At 32.0% G+C, this 17342-nt stretch overlaps 1 protein-coding gene across 2 annotated transcripts; it reads left to right on the forward strand.

The window, feature by feature from the left end:
- The first annotated feature begins 1177 nt into the window (after nt 1–1177).
- Nucleotides 1178–5946, forward strand: LOC21404769 (jasmonate O-methyltransferase). 2 transcript variants are annotated; one of them, XM_024174534.1, is made up of 5 exons: nt 1178–1217; nt 2152–2262; nt 2894–3301; nt 4945–5217; nt 5431–5946. In XM_024174534.1, exons 2-5 carry the CDS (start codon nt 2188–2190, stop codon nt 5803–5805), a joined length of 1131 nt encoding a protein of 376 aa, XP_024030302.1. In that variant the 5' UTR covers nt 1178–1217; nt 2152–2187; the 3' UTR covers nt 5806–5946. The 2 variants fall into 2 exon arrangements, with proteins under 2 accessions (XP_024030302.1, XP_010110042.1); XM_010111740.2 differs by lacking the exon at nt 1178–1217 and having other exon boundaries at nt 2052–2262.
- Nucleotides 5947–17342: the final 11396 nt, after the last annotated feature.

The following is a 17342-nucleotide window of genomic DNA, read 5'->3' on the forward strand; positions in this document are numbered from 1 at the left end:
GATTTTAAGCCCACGAGAGTTTCTGGGTCAGCTTTTTATCCTTACCGACCTCCTCTCTCTCTCTCTCTCTCTCTTCTCTTCGGCACTCTCCGGTGAACTGTTTCTTCCCTTTGCCGCTCTCCTACAATCAGTCTCTTCCCTTCAGCGCTCTCTGGCGAACTGTTTCTTCCCTCCGCCGCTCTCCCACGACCACTCTCTCTTTCCTCCGGCCCTATAACGCAATATCTCTCTTCCCTCTGCATCTCTTTCTCTCATCCCTCCACCAATCTCAGATTCTCGTCTGCCACCGTTTCTCTCTCTTCTGTCCGCCACTCTCAGAAACCTCACCGGTGTCGTTAGACGAGAAATCAAAGATGGACCAAAGACGTCAAAAATTAACAAAAGAATAAGGTAAATCCGTTAATCACTAACTGATAAACCACTAATTCATTTGAATATGTTAATATTGATTGACAGACTTTTAGCTTATGTTTGAGATTGACACTTGAATGAAAAGGTTGTAAAGAGGTCATTATTCAAAAATTAAGAACATGAGCTCGTTACTTTTTGTTTTCCTGTAATTGGAACCTATCGTATAGTAAAGCTCTATCCATAACTCGACACAACTTTAAAAATCAAGTTATGGTCAAGTTATGATCATAACCTGTCGAGTTATGTTATTATTGAAACTGAAAATTACAAGTGCAGGAACACTGTCAAGTTATGGTCATTTTGAGAGAAATAAATCATGATGAAGTTCAAAGAGAAATGCCACCAGCAGCATCAACAAAACTGAACAAGATGAAAATTGATTTAAGTAATTTGCTTAACAAAGTAAAACATTTTGAAGCCAACCATGTAGCCATGAAAGAAGATCTGAAAGAAATAAAGGCAATGGTTGTAGATTCTATGGACATTATGAGAACCATTCAACAAGATGTGCTTCTGTTTCTCAAGGAAATACAAAACAATCCAGCTTCTGAGGTAATGAAACAACGCAAATTGATGTTGAATTTATTTTTGCAATGTTTCCTTAATGATATACTAATTTGTACCTCAATGAACAGGAGGACAGAGAAAAAAAAGTATCTGCAGAGCTAGGAGAACATGAGGAAGAATTCGGTTATACTCCACTTATAGACTCGTTTGATATCAGTCAACACACATTGGACATAACATTTGAAGAAGCTGAAAAGATAATAGTGATGAGAAAAGCTGCTGCTTAAGGAATAAAAAATGTATGAATCTTCTTAATATTACATTAATACTAGTTGAGAAAAAAACAAAAAAAAGTTTCTTACAACTAATCAAAAACTTGTTATAACCCATTTACCCAAGATGTGATAGAGGTGATTGATGGGTTGTAAACGATTACAACCTTTAATAACCCATTTACTCTACGAGTTTTGCAGGTTGACACTTAATGATCTGCTTAATAAATGAGTTGGTCGTGTCCGTATTAATCAATTAATTAACGAGTCGTGTTTAAATCTTATCTTTGGACACGATTATTAAATGGGTTATGAGGTTATAGTGTTAATTGAAGAACATGACATGACGCGAACATAACATGAATTGTCGGCTCTACTTTCTATCTAAAAGTATATCTTCTCTTTTTTTTTTCCTTTTTCTTTTTCTTGGTGCGTCTATAAGTATACTAGTGTACGGCCATACTCGATATACACAGCATAAAGATAGTCGTCCCCCCTCTCTTTTTTTTTTAGGGGCTCAAGTAGTGCTTTGAGGAAATTGTTGTGTGGAAATTAATTGTGGACCTCTAAATGATGAATATTTTTTTTTTTTTCAAAAAGTAATTATTAGTAACCATGAAAAGTGAATACATTTGGAACCACAAGTTTTATATATAAAAGTTACGAATTTACAACAACGTGTTCTTTTTCCTTTTTCTAACACAAATTTAGACCGTTGAACTGGACTGGACCCAAGGGCATGTGGGGTTTAGACGACATAATTTCTTTTAGGGCTCTTGGTAATTGGATCTTCTTCTTCAGGTGTCTACTTATAAATAGTGGAGCCATTATTGAGCTCTTTATCAGCGTTTTGGTCAGCTGGTAGTAATCTCTAGACATAGATCAAACTAATCTATATCCAGTAGAAGTCCGCGTATATATACACACTTACACACGTATAATATATTGATTCATTTGTTAGGAGTTAGGTTCAAACAGAACCTAAACCTTGGAGATCATGGAAGTGGCGCAGGTACTTCACATGAACAAGGGCTCTGGCGATACTAGTTATGCCAAAAACTCAACGGTTCAGGTTAGTAATACTGATCATACCCTTTTTAAGTTGTAAAATGTACATTTCAGTTGAGATTATCAAGTCTGCAGTACTATTCAGTTTATAGAATATATACATATGTATATATATGTATGTATAATTAAATACATATATGTGTTCCATGAGGATAGAAAATTGAATTTTCTATTTAGAATACATGCATAAGTATGCGCCTCATGCAGATTGGCGCAGAATATAAATATATTGCATTTAATTCTCCATGTGTACGTACTACTTATATGTGTGCGTGTGTGTCATACTTTATTCAGAAGTAGTCAGAACGTTATATATATATGTGTGTGTGTGTGTCTATGTGTATGTGTATATATATGTGTATATGTGAGTTCGGTGATGATCATCAATTGCATATAAGTCCGTAATAAACCGTGCACCTGTTAATTCAACAATATTATCCAATTTAATTTGTTTTATTAAAATGTTTCATCTTTCTGTACTTCTTTTCGTGTTCGTCGAGTATATATCTGTGCGACTAGCTAGTGAAAGGGATCAGAAAAATTATTTTGCTGATAATTATTATATCTGTCAAGTACTATAACATAATTATAAAACGCTGAAATATATATGTCTAATGTGTATCCTTAAGTTTTAGAGCAAAATAATCTCCATAGCAAAGCCAGTGATCGAGGAAGCCATTCTGAAATGTTTGGAGGAAAGCCTTCCGGAGAGCATGGGAATAGCAGACTTGGGTTGTTCGTCCGGACCAAACACATTGATTGTTATGTCGGACATAATCCAAGCCATACATGCCAAATGCTGCAGCCTTGGCCGCTCTTCACCGGAGCTCACACTCTTCTTAAACGACCTTTTCAACAACGACTTCAATAACATTTTCGCGTCGTTGCCAGCATTCTACAACAGAATAAGGGAAGACAGCAGTATCCGATTTAATAGATCGTGCTTTATCTCCGGTGTGCCGGGGTCTTTTTACGGTAGATTGTTCGCAAGGAACAGCTTGCATTTCGTGCATTCTTCTTCCAGTCTCCACTGGCTTTCTCAGGTACCATTTTTTTTTTTTTTTTTGGAAGGTATGCAAATTATTTTTGCAATATATATTATATGACATGGTTCTTTATTTGTTGAATACATTAATTTTTCCCAAGTAATTAGTCGTTAATTGATACCTTTTCGAAATGGGTTATAGACTAAACATGAAAATTCTCGTGCGTAGAGCGCAAGCATGTTCATCCCTTGAGTTTTAGAATGGAACAAAACTTAATGAAAAATTTCTTGTACAGTGAAATTATAGCTTCACTTGTTTTCGAAACTGTAGCAATCAAGCCCCACTTTCATATTATCAAGGAATAACGTCGGGGGAATATTTGTACGATACAATCAATTTATTATAGAAAAAATCAGTGAACTCACTTTTTGAATCTATTATTCTAAGATTTTTATCATTTATTCCTGATCAATACTCTTTTGATTAATATAATTTTTTGACCAAAAGTATTAATCAAGATAAGGGGTGAAAATTTAAGATCCATACATTTTAAGGAGTATTTATCTCCTTTTCCTTTTATTATAGTGCAGAGATTGTATGTGGTCAATAATCTTTTCGTTGTAGTTGTCAGTTGTCAATACTAGTCACCAATCATGTTATAACAAACCTATAATTTTGATACCAAGGTTTAGTGACGTCTTAGTGGTAATTTATTGTGATAATTAGGTCTTTGGTCAAAAGTTCGAGTTTAAATGAAGAGTAATCTCGTAACTTTTTCCTGCTAGCTCAGTACCTAATTTAGTTGAGACCACGCCACCACATAACCCAATTGTTATATCACTCGGTGAGGAGGTAATGCGATCCTCATCGATAGGTATAGTAAGACCCGCCGCTAGGCTCCTCAGCACACATTCGTGTTAGCATTCGGACAACCCCTATCGTAATATCCATAAAGAGTATACTAATACCAGTTACCCCTTTTCCAAACTTGTGTTAAAAAAAATAAAAATAAAAATAAAAAAAAATAAAAAAAAAACTATAATTGTGACCACCACCCACTAGACTCTCGAAAGGACATCTTTCTTGGTTTGTCTCACCACTACTTTTTTAACTTATTCGAACTTAGAATAAAGAGCTTATCAAAATATGCTTAATTTAATCAACTTGTGAATGATGCCAAAACCATTCATAGTCAGTACTTGAGAGGTAAATTATCAAAAATAAAGTTGGAAGGAGATAACTGATGGAAAAAAAAGTTGACGTGGTTACTGAAAATGACATACATTGTTGGCCAAATGAAATGAATCAAAGCATGAAAGTCAATGCATACCGTGATCACATCCGCTAATTAAGGAACATGCTAGATCGTGCACGTATGCGCGCATGCATATACATATATACATATATGTATTGTCTGTATTTATGTATAACATTTTGGAGAATTTCTCTTCGTGCTGTAAATTTACTAAATTGTAGCACATAGTTTTTATGAATACAAAGCATTCCATACGTTATTAATTCGCAACTGACGAACATGTATCAATTAGGCGAGTTTCTACATAGATTTGAGCTATATATTAAACATGAGACTGAAACAAGAAAACTATATTGATGGTGGCCTCCACCACACGCACGCACGCACGCACATATCCCTGGATGTCGTCTAACAAGAAACTCTCATAAGATACTGTCTAGTACAGGTTCCCCCAGGCCTGGAAAGCAACGCCAGAACGGTGTTAAACAAGGGAAAAATTTACATATCAAAAAGCAGTCCACAGTGTGTGTTGGATGCATACTCAAAGCAATTTCAAGAGGATTTTTTTCTGTTTCTGAGGTCTCGCTCCGAAGAAATAGTAGTCGGAGGACGCATGGTCTTGTCCTTCATGGGCAGAAACTCCTCCGACCCCACCACAGAAGATAGCTGCTATCAATGGGAGCTCCTAGCCCTTGCCTTGATGACCTTGGCTTCCGAGGTACAATATATATTCTTGATTTTGTCCGTCCTAAACCCATTTTAAACTCACCTTATGATTAAAATTTGTCTCTTCATTAATATCCAATAAAATTGGAACAATACATAGAAGTATTAGCATGATTCCTGAGCGTACAAATTGAGTCCTATCTTTGCAACTTGAGCTTTTTAATTTGACAATTTTTAGATATCACGGCAAGCTATATGATTGCAGAGTCTAATAAAAGAAGAAAATGTTGACAACTTTAACGCGCCGTATTATGCTCCGTGCCCGGAAGAATTGAAGTTGGAGGTAGAAAAGGAAGGGTCTTTCATTGTGGAAAGATTGGAAGCTCTCCCAATAGATTGGGATGGTGGTTCTACTGAAGAATATTGCGTATATGACACACTTGAAGCACTATATAAAGCAAGAGGACAGCGAGTGGCGAAGTCAATAAGAGCCGTGGTTGAGTCAATGTTGGAAGCCCATTTCGGTAAAGAAATAATGGACGATTTGTTTCGGAGATACCAAGACTTGGTGAGCAATTACTTCGCAACATCTTCTACCAAGTATATAAATTTGGTCATTTCCCTAATGAAAAGGGAGTAATTTGTTCAGTTGAGTTTAGTATGCGTATATATAAGTCGTTTTAATGGTTGCTCCTGATAATATATTTATTCATCAGTGAATATTATTATTTTAACCGTATGATATAGATCCGACATGTATAAAACTAATACCTGCCTAGTGGCCCGGTTCAAATTTTTTATATTTAAAAATTATATATAAATTGGTATTATATAAAAATGAGCCCCAAATTATATATATGTACTATATAATAATGATATAAAATAGCCCCACTAACAAATTAGGTAGTTCTTGAGCAAAATAAATAAATAAATTATATAGTTGATTAAAATAATATATAACAATTAGAGATTGAATTCTTATTACACTGCATTATTAAATTTTTATGGATAACCGTGAAAATGTAACCATTCAAAATTTATATTAGTTTGATCTGAAGAGTCGGCAATTAAGTTGGTTTCAAATAGTGTTATTGAGTGAATATTAAAAAGGTAGCATAGAAATTCTAATATATTCAAGAGTTTGCTCAGTTAAATTGGATGTCCTTCTGAATCCGAAAATGAAAAACAATACCATATATGCAAACGACAAACAAAGATTAGCGATATGAGAGTAAAAAAAAGATCATAACAAGAACGGTAGTGAATATAACCACAGTAAGATTAGTAAACAACAACAAAACTATATATGAACAACAACATTAATAAACGACAACAAAAATATATGACGACAAGAATATACGTCAAAACATTACATGTAAATTGTCATCAAGACCACTATAAGTTAGAAGCGACAAAAGACTTAGAACGCCATTAAAGCTAACAACAAAATACCTGCAGACGACAAGAGAAAGAAAAAATGTACGAAAAAACTAAAAAGGAGAATAGTCGAACAGAAGATGCTGAAATCTATATGTAAAAGGAAAAACGAAAGCATTAATAGAAAAAGAATACTTTCGGCACAACAGATGTTGAAACGAAAAAGAAACTAGGTAGCAATAGACCGGGACGATAAGAATATAGGATTCAAACAACAAAATGTTAAAAAAAAAAAAAAAAAACGACAACGAAACGGAAAGCAAGAAAAGAGGGAGAACGTCAATAAAACTTGTCAACGACCAAAAGATGGAAAACGATAAAGGAAATTAAACAACAACATTAATACCTGAAACCAATAGAAAATGACGACAATAAATTTGGACAATTGATAACGGAAATGCAAATAGTTTGTAGGAGAGAAAACGAATAAAAAAGAATGTTGAATAACGTCAAATTAAAGGGAAAAGGATAAGAAACACTGGAAAACATAAATATTGAAAACAGCATAAGTTCCTCAAGCAACAATAAAAAAGCAAGAGACAACAAAAATAAACGACAATTCTCATGCGGGTGCGAAGTCGCGAAGTGCTGAGAGAAAAAAAAAAAAATATATATATATATATATATAAATAAACTACAATAACAGAAACAAACGACAAAAAAGTCTAATTGAAAATAAAATGTAAAAATATAATTTTTTTGAGATAAAAAAAGAAAATGACAATAACAGAAACAAACGACAAAACATTCTAATTGAAAACAAACTTTAAAATATAGACAATAACAGAAGAAACGACAAAACAGTCTAATTTTAAAAATAAAATTTGAATATATATTTTCTTGAGATAAAAAAAAAAAAAGAACTTTGAAAACAACAAAATAATACAGAGACTGACAGACGGCAACACAATTAAAAAGAAAAAAAACGAATACGGACCCAATTTCCTTATTTCCAAAATTTTACTAAATTTTTTGTTTTTGTGTTTGACTTCCAAGTCAATATTGTAACCTACGAGACAACAAGAGGGTTTGACTTAAATATGTCTTAGAGAGATTCAAACCCTCTATTTAACTAATGGTGTTCTAAATGGCATTTAAACCAACCACATTATATCAAATTATTTAATAGATTAGGATGAAGAGCGTGTAAAAATTAATTAAAAACCGTTTCAAACTTTTTAAATAAAGCACTATAGTGTAATGGGTTAGATATTTTATGAGACACAGAGCATCCTTTGAGTTCAGTTTAGAGACAGCCCATTACATTTTTCTGCTTCATTGTTTGTTGGCGTCATCATCGTGATAATAGTATCCCTGCTTCGATGTGGACCAAGTTCTCCCATTTTTGTCTTCTGAAATCCAACTAATTAAAAATGTTCGCGCCCAAGAGGTGCAATAAGTAATCAAATAGCAGAGTACGTAGCCAAATTAAAGTTTTCCAATAGAAATAAAATGATTTATGCTTTTTGCAACCATTACTTGTTAGGAATACGAATATGGAACTAAAGATCAATAAATAAAAATGATTTAAAAAAAGAACGGTACTAATTTCTATGAAAAAAATAGCTCTCTATGTAGCATAGAGATTGTATGATCATATGCGAATGAGATTGTACGAGTTTCTCAAATCACTTGTTCGATTTAGATTTCATATTTATGGTAGCGGTTTTTCAACCTTTAGTAATACACAAAGAAACTATTCATGTGGGAATATATGCTTTCAGTTTCCATCGTTATCTTAAAAATAATTACCGTGAAAGGATAAGATTAAAACATAAAGAGAACGTTTGTGAATCATCTTGCTTTTATTCAAGAAAATGTTATATGAAGAGAAAATGAGCACACGTACCTACGTTGTGGCAACAAATTTGATGATTCCTTCTACAGTTTAACTGGACCAAGCGAGTTATGAATGTTTTGTCAATTGTACGTGTGGGCCGGGCAGACAAAGTAACAGTTACTAATTGATCAAACATAGAGTGGGGGACACAGAAAAAGCCTAGGCTTTTTCTGTGGTCCTAAACTATATTTATGATCATGGTGAAAGGATTAGTATAACCGGTTAAATAATGAGTATAATTTTTTTTGTATTAAGTCATAATAATTATTATTTTGAGAATTAAAAATTATTTTTAAGTATATAAAAAATAAAACACTGTCATGTACTATTCTAAATAAATATTCATATATGATTAGATGTGCCTATTAAAAAAGAACACGACAAATGTAATTTTTCACGATAATATTATTCATGTTTAAAACGACAGTCGGTTAGGATAGAATGACTGATATAAATAGTAAAAATGATAGTCGTTTATTAATGTGCTTTGTAATATTTTTCATATAATTATTCATGATGGGTGTACATGACAGTCGTTTATTGCTATACTGTTGGGATTTGTTTCTCAATTTGTGTATTGATTCTAATCGTATTTGATTGGCATTATTTTGGAAATGTTTTGCTGGGATGATTGCGTTTGGAAATGTCTATGCAGTTGGCAAGTTTCTTTTGGCAGGTTTCAAAAAATCCAGAAACTTGTTTTAGTTTCTATTTTTCTAAGTCAACTATTGATTCAAAGATGGAAAATTGATTTGATTGATTCTTGATTGAGATTTCATAGTTGGATGATCTTCCTCTGCCTCCTAAGAACATGTCCAGGTTCATATATCAGTTTTGGGAAGATTTCAGAATTAAAAGAAGATTGATTTGTCTGGTTTTGGAAAAGTTGGCCGTAACAGCTATGTTGCAGTTTTGTTGCAACAAGATCTGCAACAGATGTGGTTCAACGAATTAATTGAAGATGTGTCAATCTATTCACAGCTTGCTTATTTATTGAAAGTGTCCCTTAAGTCTCTGTACGCCTCTTGATGAGTTTTTACTGGGTTGTGAGACAGGGGTGAGCACTTGTATTGAGAGAGATGATTTGAGTATTTTTCGGGAGAAAAACTTAGTTGGAGGGATTCTAATGTTTAAAGTCGATGGGATCTCGCTATTCAAGTCCATTGGCAAAATTGCAAGTTCATGGGCGTCTTCTTAGAGAGGGTGTCTCGGGTAGATTAAGTCCAATTGAATTATAAAAAGAGTTCTTAGTGGATTGTTCATCATCTGAGCGTGGCCTCGTGGAATAGGGTGTTACCGAACCGCGATACTATTTCTCTCTTATTCTTTTATTTTATATTTCTGTATTATTCATATTGTCTTAAAAAGTGTTAAAAGACTAAACCCGATACTTACATATACGTTTAAAAACAACTTTTAATTTTTAAAATAATAACTGTTACAACTTTCAACCGATTACGATTGATACATGAACCTGTTACGATAGTACATGAGAAACTTGTCCCCATTTTCAAATTGATGGACTATTGACAACTCCATATATATATATATATATATATATTGTCTTTAATCCGGTATTGTACTTTTTGCCGGATCAGTCAGACAATGAATATCACCCGTGCGATTAAAATTTGATGGCCAGTGATTGTGAAAGGGTAGCCTATGAAGTCTGAATTGTAAATAGGCACACAGGTTCTGAGTTTTCTGACTAAAAAGAAGGCCTATGTGTGTAGGGTCTAGGAATAAAACGCAATAAAGAAACGAAAACCTATGAAAAAAATGAAATATGAAAACGACACCAAATGAAAACGTCGTTTCATATTCATCAGTGGATGCTCGGCACTCTTGCTCCCTCTTGAAGAAAGACTCGGGTAAGATCAAATGGATAGATAGAATAGCTAGAAAAGAGATTTACTTCTTTCTAAATAATTGAAAAGAATTTCGTCCTAAAACTTTACTTGTAAATCGTGACAAAGAAAAGAGAGTTGGGTCATACATCACTATTCATTTTTTTGTTATGACATAGCATAAGTTATCGTATCTTGAAGTCTACTCTCTCTGTTAATGTTTATTGTAGAATTTTTAATCGACATGACAACATCTTTTGTCCTTGTAAAATCAGTAACAAAATATCCCTGAACAAACTAAATATTTAAAACTAATCAAGATCACCCTTCTCAGTTTACATCAAATTTTATTCCAATATAATATACCTAAAAAACTATTTAAAGTGTTCAAATAAATATTTCAATCAAACAAATATTTAATTTTTTTATAAATTTTTTATTTTAAAGTTTAAATTTATTTAATATTTTGCTTTAATAATGTTATAAATCGCTTTTAATATAGTTTAGAAAGGGTAATCTTGATATTTTAAAAAAAATTAATTGCTTGAGAGGTATTTTTGATGGAATTTAGACTTTCTAAGAACTTGAGAGTTTCATTTTAAAAGGTCAACCTATTAAGTCGAGTGACCTAATGTCTTCATAAGTTGATATTATTTTTATATTGAAATGATGTGGGACCCAAATTTATTTAATCCTAAACACTCCCATAAGATAGTATTTCCTTTATAGTCTCTAATCTTGAATTGGATTGATTGAACCTTTCATTTAAACTGGTTGCCCCACTAAAATTTTATTTTTTCACACATGCCCCCACTAAATTTTATTTTTTAAAAAATTGTATTTTTAATAAAATTTTATTTCTACATTTTTTGATACAACTTTTCTCCTTTTACTCATAAGCAATTCTAATATGTATTATGATGTGTTTCATGGGCATTAACGTGGAGTTACCTAAGAGTATATAAATGCCAAAAAGGTGATGATGGAGTTAACGTGAAGATAAAGATATTGGTCTATATATTATTTGAATCGGATTTGGACAAGGTGGTGTATAATCCGAATTCAAAAGGAGATCTAGTTCTAGTTTGAATTTAAACATGCTCAACGAGGAGATAACATGAATATATTGTGTAGATTCTTCAAGGAGATATTGTGAGTTGATTCATGAGAGAGAATCATAGAGAAAAAAAAGGATAAGCTTATCTGAGTAAATTTAAAAATAATTCTCGAGATGCCTCAGAAGCTTTATTTGTAAGGTCTAGTTTTAGCTCACTAAAGATGTGGGGTTTAATAGAGATCGTTCATTGGGAGAGGGATTTGTTGCTTTCGGGAGGAAGTTATGCCGGTCGAAAGGAGTTCGCCAGGTGAATAGAAGACGTGTGGTGCACGCTAAACAATTACTGTGGAGATTCGTCATAGCGGCGTCATTGTCTAAGGGGAATCCTTGAGTGAATAAGTCCGTCCGGTGTCTGTAATTTCTGAAACATAGTGAACTGTTTACTGTCTGGGCGTGGCCCCATAGATGTATGTGTGTGCACCGAACTGTGATATCATATTGTGTGTTCTTTTAATTTTTATACTTTATTATACTTGAGCAACTATACGTAATTAACCCGGATCTTAATTAATTAAATTGTATTTCAAACAGTATTCTAACATCATCTAGAATATCAGACGTACCATCAAATCTAACAATATCCAATAAAAAAATCATTACAATTCTATCCATGAACATATTAGTATGTCAATTATTCATTGCTTTCAACTAAATGCTACAACTTGTAGGCATATTTATACATTGTCGTTTATGTGACATATTTTTGTTTCTTAAAGTACGTTACACCATTATTAAATATCTGTTATATGACAATCTTGCCCTTCAAGCGTTTATAATATCTGCTTCCAACCTGACACTAATTGGAATTCAACCTCACGTGTCATCATGTCACTAATAATCAGCCTGATGCATGAAACAGAAGTCAAACAAAGTGGCATACCTAGGCTGTATAAACAATGTCAATATAGGTGTCGCCCGCATGAAACAGAAGCCAAACAAAGTGGCAAATCTAGGCTGTATAAACAATGTCAATATAGGTGTCGCCCGCATGAAACAGAAGTCAAACAAAGTGGCATATTTAGGCCTCGTTCATTTCGCTGATTCAAATTTAAAATTCAAGTTTTATTACAGTAAAAAGCTCTCACAAATAATTATATCTAACTTTTTTACTATAGTAAAAAACTCTCATATAAAATCACATCTCAACTCAAATTAAAAATTTAAATTAACGAACTAAACGGACCCTATATAAACAATTTCAATATATGTGTCGCTCTACCGTACTCGGAGACTTTACCTATATTATATATAATATATATATATATAAATATATAAAACACGTTTATCTTTATGGCTATAAAGAGTATTACATCTCCTAAAGCTGGCATCCGCTGACCTACAGAAAATTGAAAGACACGTGGTTCGATCTCCACCTGAGCTTTTACCTTTTTTTTCCTGTCACATATATTTCAATAATAAGTGAGTACTAGGTAGAACCTAGATCTACTTTCCACAAAAATAAGGATTATTATAGCAACTAGTTATATCATATTATGTGCAAAATATTCTTTTCATTGCTATTAAATTCCACTAAAAACTAGTGCATTTTGCGCTACATTTTAAGTAAAGTTTTGAGTTATAAGGATATAAAAATATAATTATATTCATGTTAAATTTCAGAAATCTTGTCAAAATTGATGTCTGGAATAAAACCATCAAAAAACAAAAATTTGTAAAGTAATTTAACAAAATTATAAGTTTAAGAACGGAAGGGCAGTTCAAGAACAAAAAGGGCCAATATTGGCAGTAAAGTTGAATTTTAGTTACGCCAATTAGAAGAGTACACAAGATTTTTTTTTTTTTTTTAATTATTGAAACAAGAAGTGCTTTACGCCCCGTTCACTTCACCGATTCGAGTTTTCAGTTTTAGATTTTTACAGTAAAAAACTCTCAGAAAATGTCACATCTACTTTTTCTGCTACAGTAAAAAGTTCTCAGAAAATGTAACATCTCAGTTCGAATTGAAAACTCGAATCTGCGAAGTGAACGAGGTATCAATTAACACCAATGATGGATGCTACATCAGGGGCAACCACTGCTCTTAATCGAAAGGGCCCACTTACATAGAGAGTTAGAACTAGCATTTGTGGTCCTAGGAATGCACTTGAAGGAAATAAAGCTAAAGTATTAACAAAAATCTAAAATCTGATAAACATTACTAATAATACACCACCATTCTGGACAAGTAATGACACCAGTAAGGACCTCTACTGCTATTTTGGAATCACTTTCAATCAGGAACTCCTTATGGCCTTCTGAAGACGCTCGCCGAGCAGCCAATTCAACTCTGTTTGAAGAGCTGACCACGCAACCCCATATTCTGTAGCAAGGGGTTCAAGAGTACACAAGACTTTAATAATAAATAGTACTGTCCCATGCCAAAAAGAAAGAAAGAAAGAAAAGCTGAAACTACTTTCGTTGGCGTTTTGCTCTATATGGTTCTCTTTTGTTCCTTTGCCTTTTAATAATTCGTAACGTGAATGAATTCTGTGCCTAACACAAGGTAGGAAGACTCTGGGTCTCGTTGCCTCTTCTTTTTAGATACGAGGTTTTAATTTTCTATTCCAGTAAATTATATGGGGTTAAATTGAGGAACCCATTTTTTCTGCGATCATAGTATTGATATTGGATAACTTAACTGTATCAAGTATTCTTTTGTTCTTGGACGATTTGTACATGAGTTTCACCGATCCTTTTGTCCAACTTTAGTTTAATTAAGCATATTAAACCCTTATAAGAATATATCTACCTATTCTCAAGTTGATCGAGCAAATTGGTGTGGATATTATTTTATCCAAGCACCAAAATTAAACTAAATAACAAGCTACTATAAACGACAAACCCTTCACAAGGCCTAGCTAGGAGGTTGCTTGCAAACCAAAACAATTTCCAGTCTTCAAAAATAATAATAATAAAATAAAAAAAATCTAAGCTCATGAAACATTACACATGTGTAAAATGTGAAAAGACAGATTACATGTGATTATAATGATAGATTGAAAAACTATAGCTAGAACAGACGTACTTACTGCCTTTGAGGAATTATGTAGTTCGATCGCCAATTTGTCAACTACTTAATTCATACAGTTGGGAACACGAAAAGGATTAATGTCGTACTAGTAGTCCACGAATAATTTGTAAGGTTTTTATTGCGGTGTAGGCTGGTCCCAAGTGCATGTGGAAGATCTTTTCTTTATGAAAAACCCCTTATTTCCTGACGAGGACGATGTATCTCCGTATATCCTCATCATAGTGGGTTCCACCTGTGAATTTTAATTGGGTCCATTTTCTCAGTGTGATAGGAATTTAACAGACGTTTAGTTCACGGATTTAGAAACATGATTTAAAATTATTCTCGATTTACGTGTATTTTTTATGAGAGAAAATATTGTATCGAGCCACGAATTATGATTCGAACCATAGCACGAATCCTCATATCAAACACCCTTTAGATTCTCTCTCTAATTTTTAGTATCTCAATTGGTGTCTAACTAATTAAATCATACAACATCATTTCATGATAAACACAAAAAGATTGCTTAAAAAGCAGCTCAAATTTTTATATGATGTAGCATAATATGATTGGTTAAACATCAATTGAGACATTAAAATTAGACAGAAAATTTGAGTCCGCGTGACCGGGATATACCCAGTCCAGCTTGTAAGGTCTATTTTTTATGCATGTATTACAAAGAGCGTTATAACACTTTCAATAACACTAGTGATTAATAGTTATTTCTGGATTCAACAACAAATAACTAAACGTGCAGAAAATAATGCTGAAAAAATAAAGAACACCAGAAAATGATATCGCAGTTCGGTTGATAGAATGATTACAAACACTTATCGGTCTTATATATTCAAAGCCTCCCTCCTTGATGATGTCGGCGTTATGATGAATCTTCTTAGTAGCATTGTTCAGTGAGCACCACTTGTCTTTAAATTGCGTGGCGAACTCCTTTCGACTGGCAGTGTACTTCATTTTAAAAGCTTCCAATTCTTCTCCTGAAGAACGATCTTGAATAAACTCTGAAGGCTCACTAAATTCACAGACTCTTTTATAAAATTATCTCTGTAAAACTCATTGTCCCAAATATGACCTTCAATTACATTAAAACCTTAAAACATAAAAGCTCAATATTATTTTTTTCAAAGGCACACACCATTCACGTATATATCCCATGAATATATAGGCGGTAGTCATCTGTCTCTTGGTCTTTTTAGAAAGTCCAGTACGATTTGGACTTTAAATGATATATATCAAAAACTAAGAGATAAAGGCAAGTAATCTCAAGGATATATAGTCAAAATCAAATCCAGCCACGTACATCATCTCCTAAAACGGATTGCATATTATTTCCACGAAACCTGCTCTTTCGGAAACTAATCTTCAAGATTGCTTTAGATATAATTCGCATAAAGTAAGGATACTTTCAAACCTAATTAAACATCCAAGCCTGCATTTCCAAGCTTGCCTTTTGCTTGCACTTTCACGTCCACACCATGCGAGGTAAGTCTCCAATAATCAATCCTCACATACCCAAAACACAATCAACTCATTAAATCAATCAATATAATATTCTTCTCTCAAATAATTTTCACATCAAATCTGCAGATATCACCATGATTTCATATAGCAATCAAATCTCCTCAATTCTTCTTGACATTGCCTTGACCAAGTCTGCTTTCCTTGTTCAACACATTCTAAATATGAAACAATTAATCAGACAAAATCTCTTTATGATATGCTCAAAAGCACCAATTGCCAATTGCACATGTTTTTGAATTTTGACATCCAATTTCTAAAACATGCCAACTAATAAAATCCTAACACAGCTGACTCCTCTTTATTTATAAATGCTCTCTCTCTCTTTCCCCTGGGGTGCGTTTGGTTGCAGTGAGAGAATGATAATAGTAATGAGAATGAGAATGGTAATAATAATGGAATGAAAAAGAAAATTGATTCATTTATTTAATTGTAATTTTAAGAATACTATGGAATGGAATGTGAATATTTTCATATTGATAAAATTACCCTTATATTATATAACATTAATATTTTATATATTAATATAATATATAAAATGTAATATAATATAATAAAATTATTATTATATAATATATTATATAATTATGGTATAGAATATAATAATATTATTAAAATGATCAATATAATTATGATATTATAAAAAATATTATAATATTACATAAGAAACAATAATATTTCAGTTATAATATAATACAAACTTACAACTATATTATATTATATAATTACAATATAATATATAATTATTATATTATATATAATAAATATATTATAATTAATACATTATATAGTCGTGTGTAATACACTATAATAGATAATAATATTGAAATAAAAAGATTATATTATTATTTAATTATTTAATTATTATATTATTATTAATATAATGACATAATTATATTAATGCTATATAATATAATTATAATATAATATTATGCAATAAAATAATTATATTAGAATTATTTATATAATTATGATATTATTTGTTAAAATATTACAACTATGTTATATTATATCATATTATTATATTATTATATTATATAATATTATTATATTATTATATATTATATTATAAGATATAATTACGTTATAATATATTATATATAGTATATTATATTATATTACATATTATAAGATATAACTACTATATAATATATTTTAATTATATTATAATATTGAAGGGTAATTATGGAAAAAAATAAAAAAAATAAAAAAACTTAAAATGATTGTTTCTCCTATGTGAGGAAGGAATGATGACTATTCTTTCTTACAAATCCATCTAAATATCAAACTTGAATTACATTTCATTTCCAACCAAATACACCCCCTAGTGTCTATACATAGAGTACTGCTATTGTCGTGCTCTTCATAGGTGAAGTTCTGAGTTCATAAA

Source organism: Morus notabilis, unplaced genomic scaffold, assembly GCF_000414095.1.
Source record: "Morus notabilis unplaced genomic scaffold, ASM41409v2 Scaffold535, whole genome shotgun sequence".
NCBI lineage: Eukaryota > Viridiplantae > Streptophyta > Magnoliopsida > Rosales > Moraceae > Morus > Morus notabilis.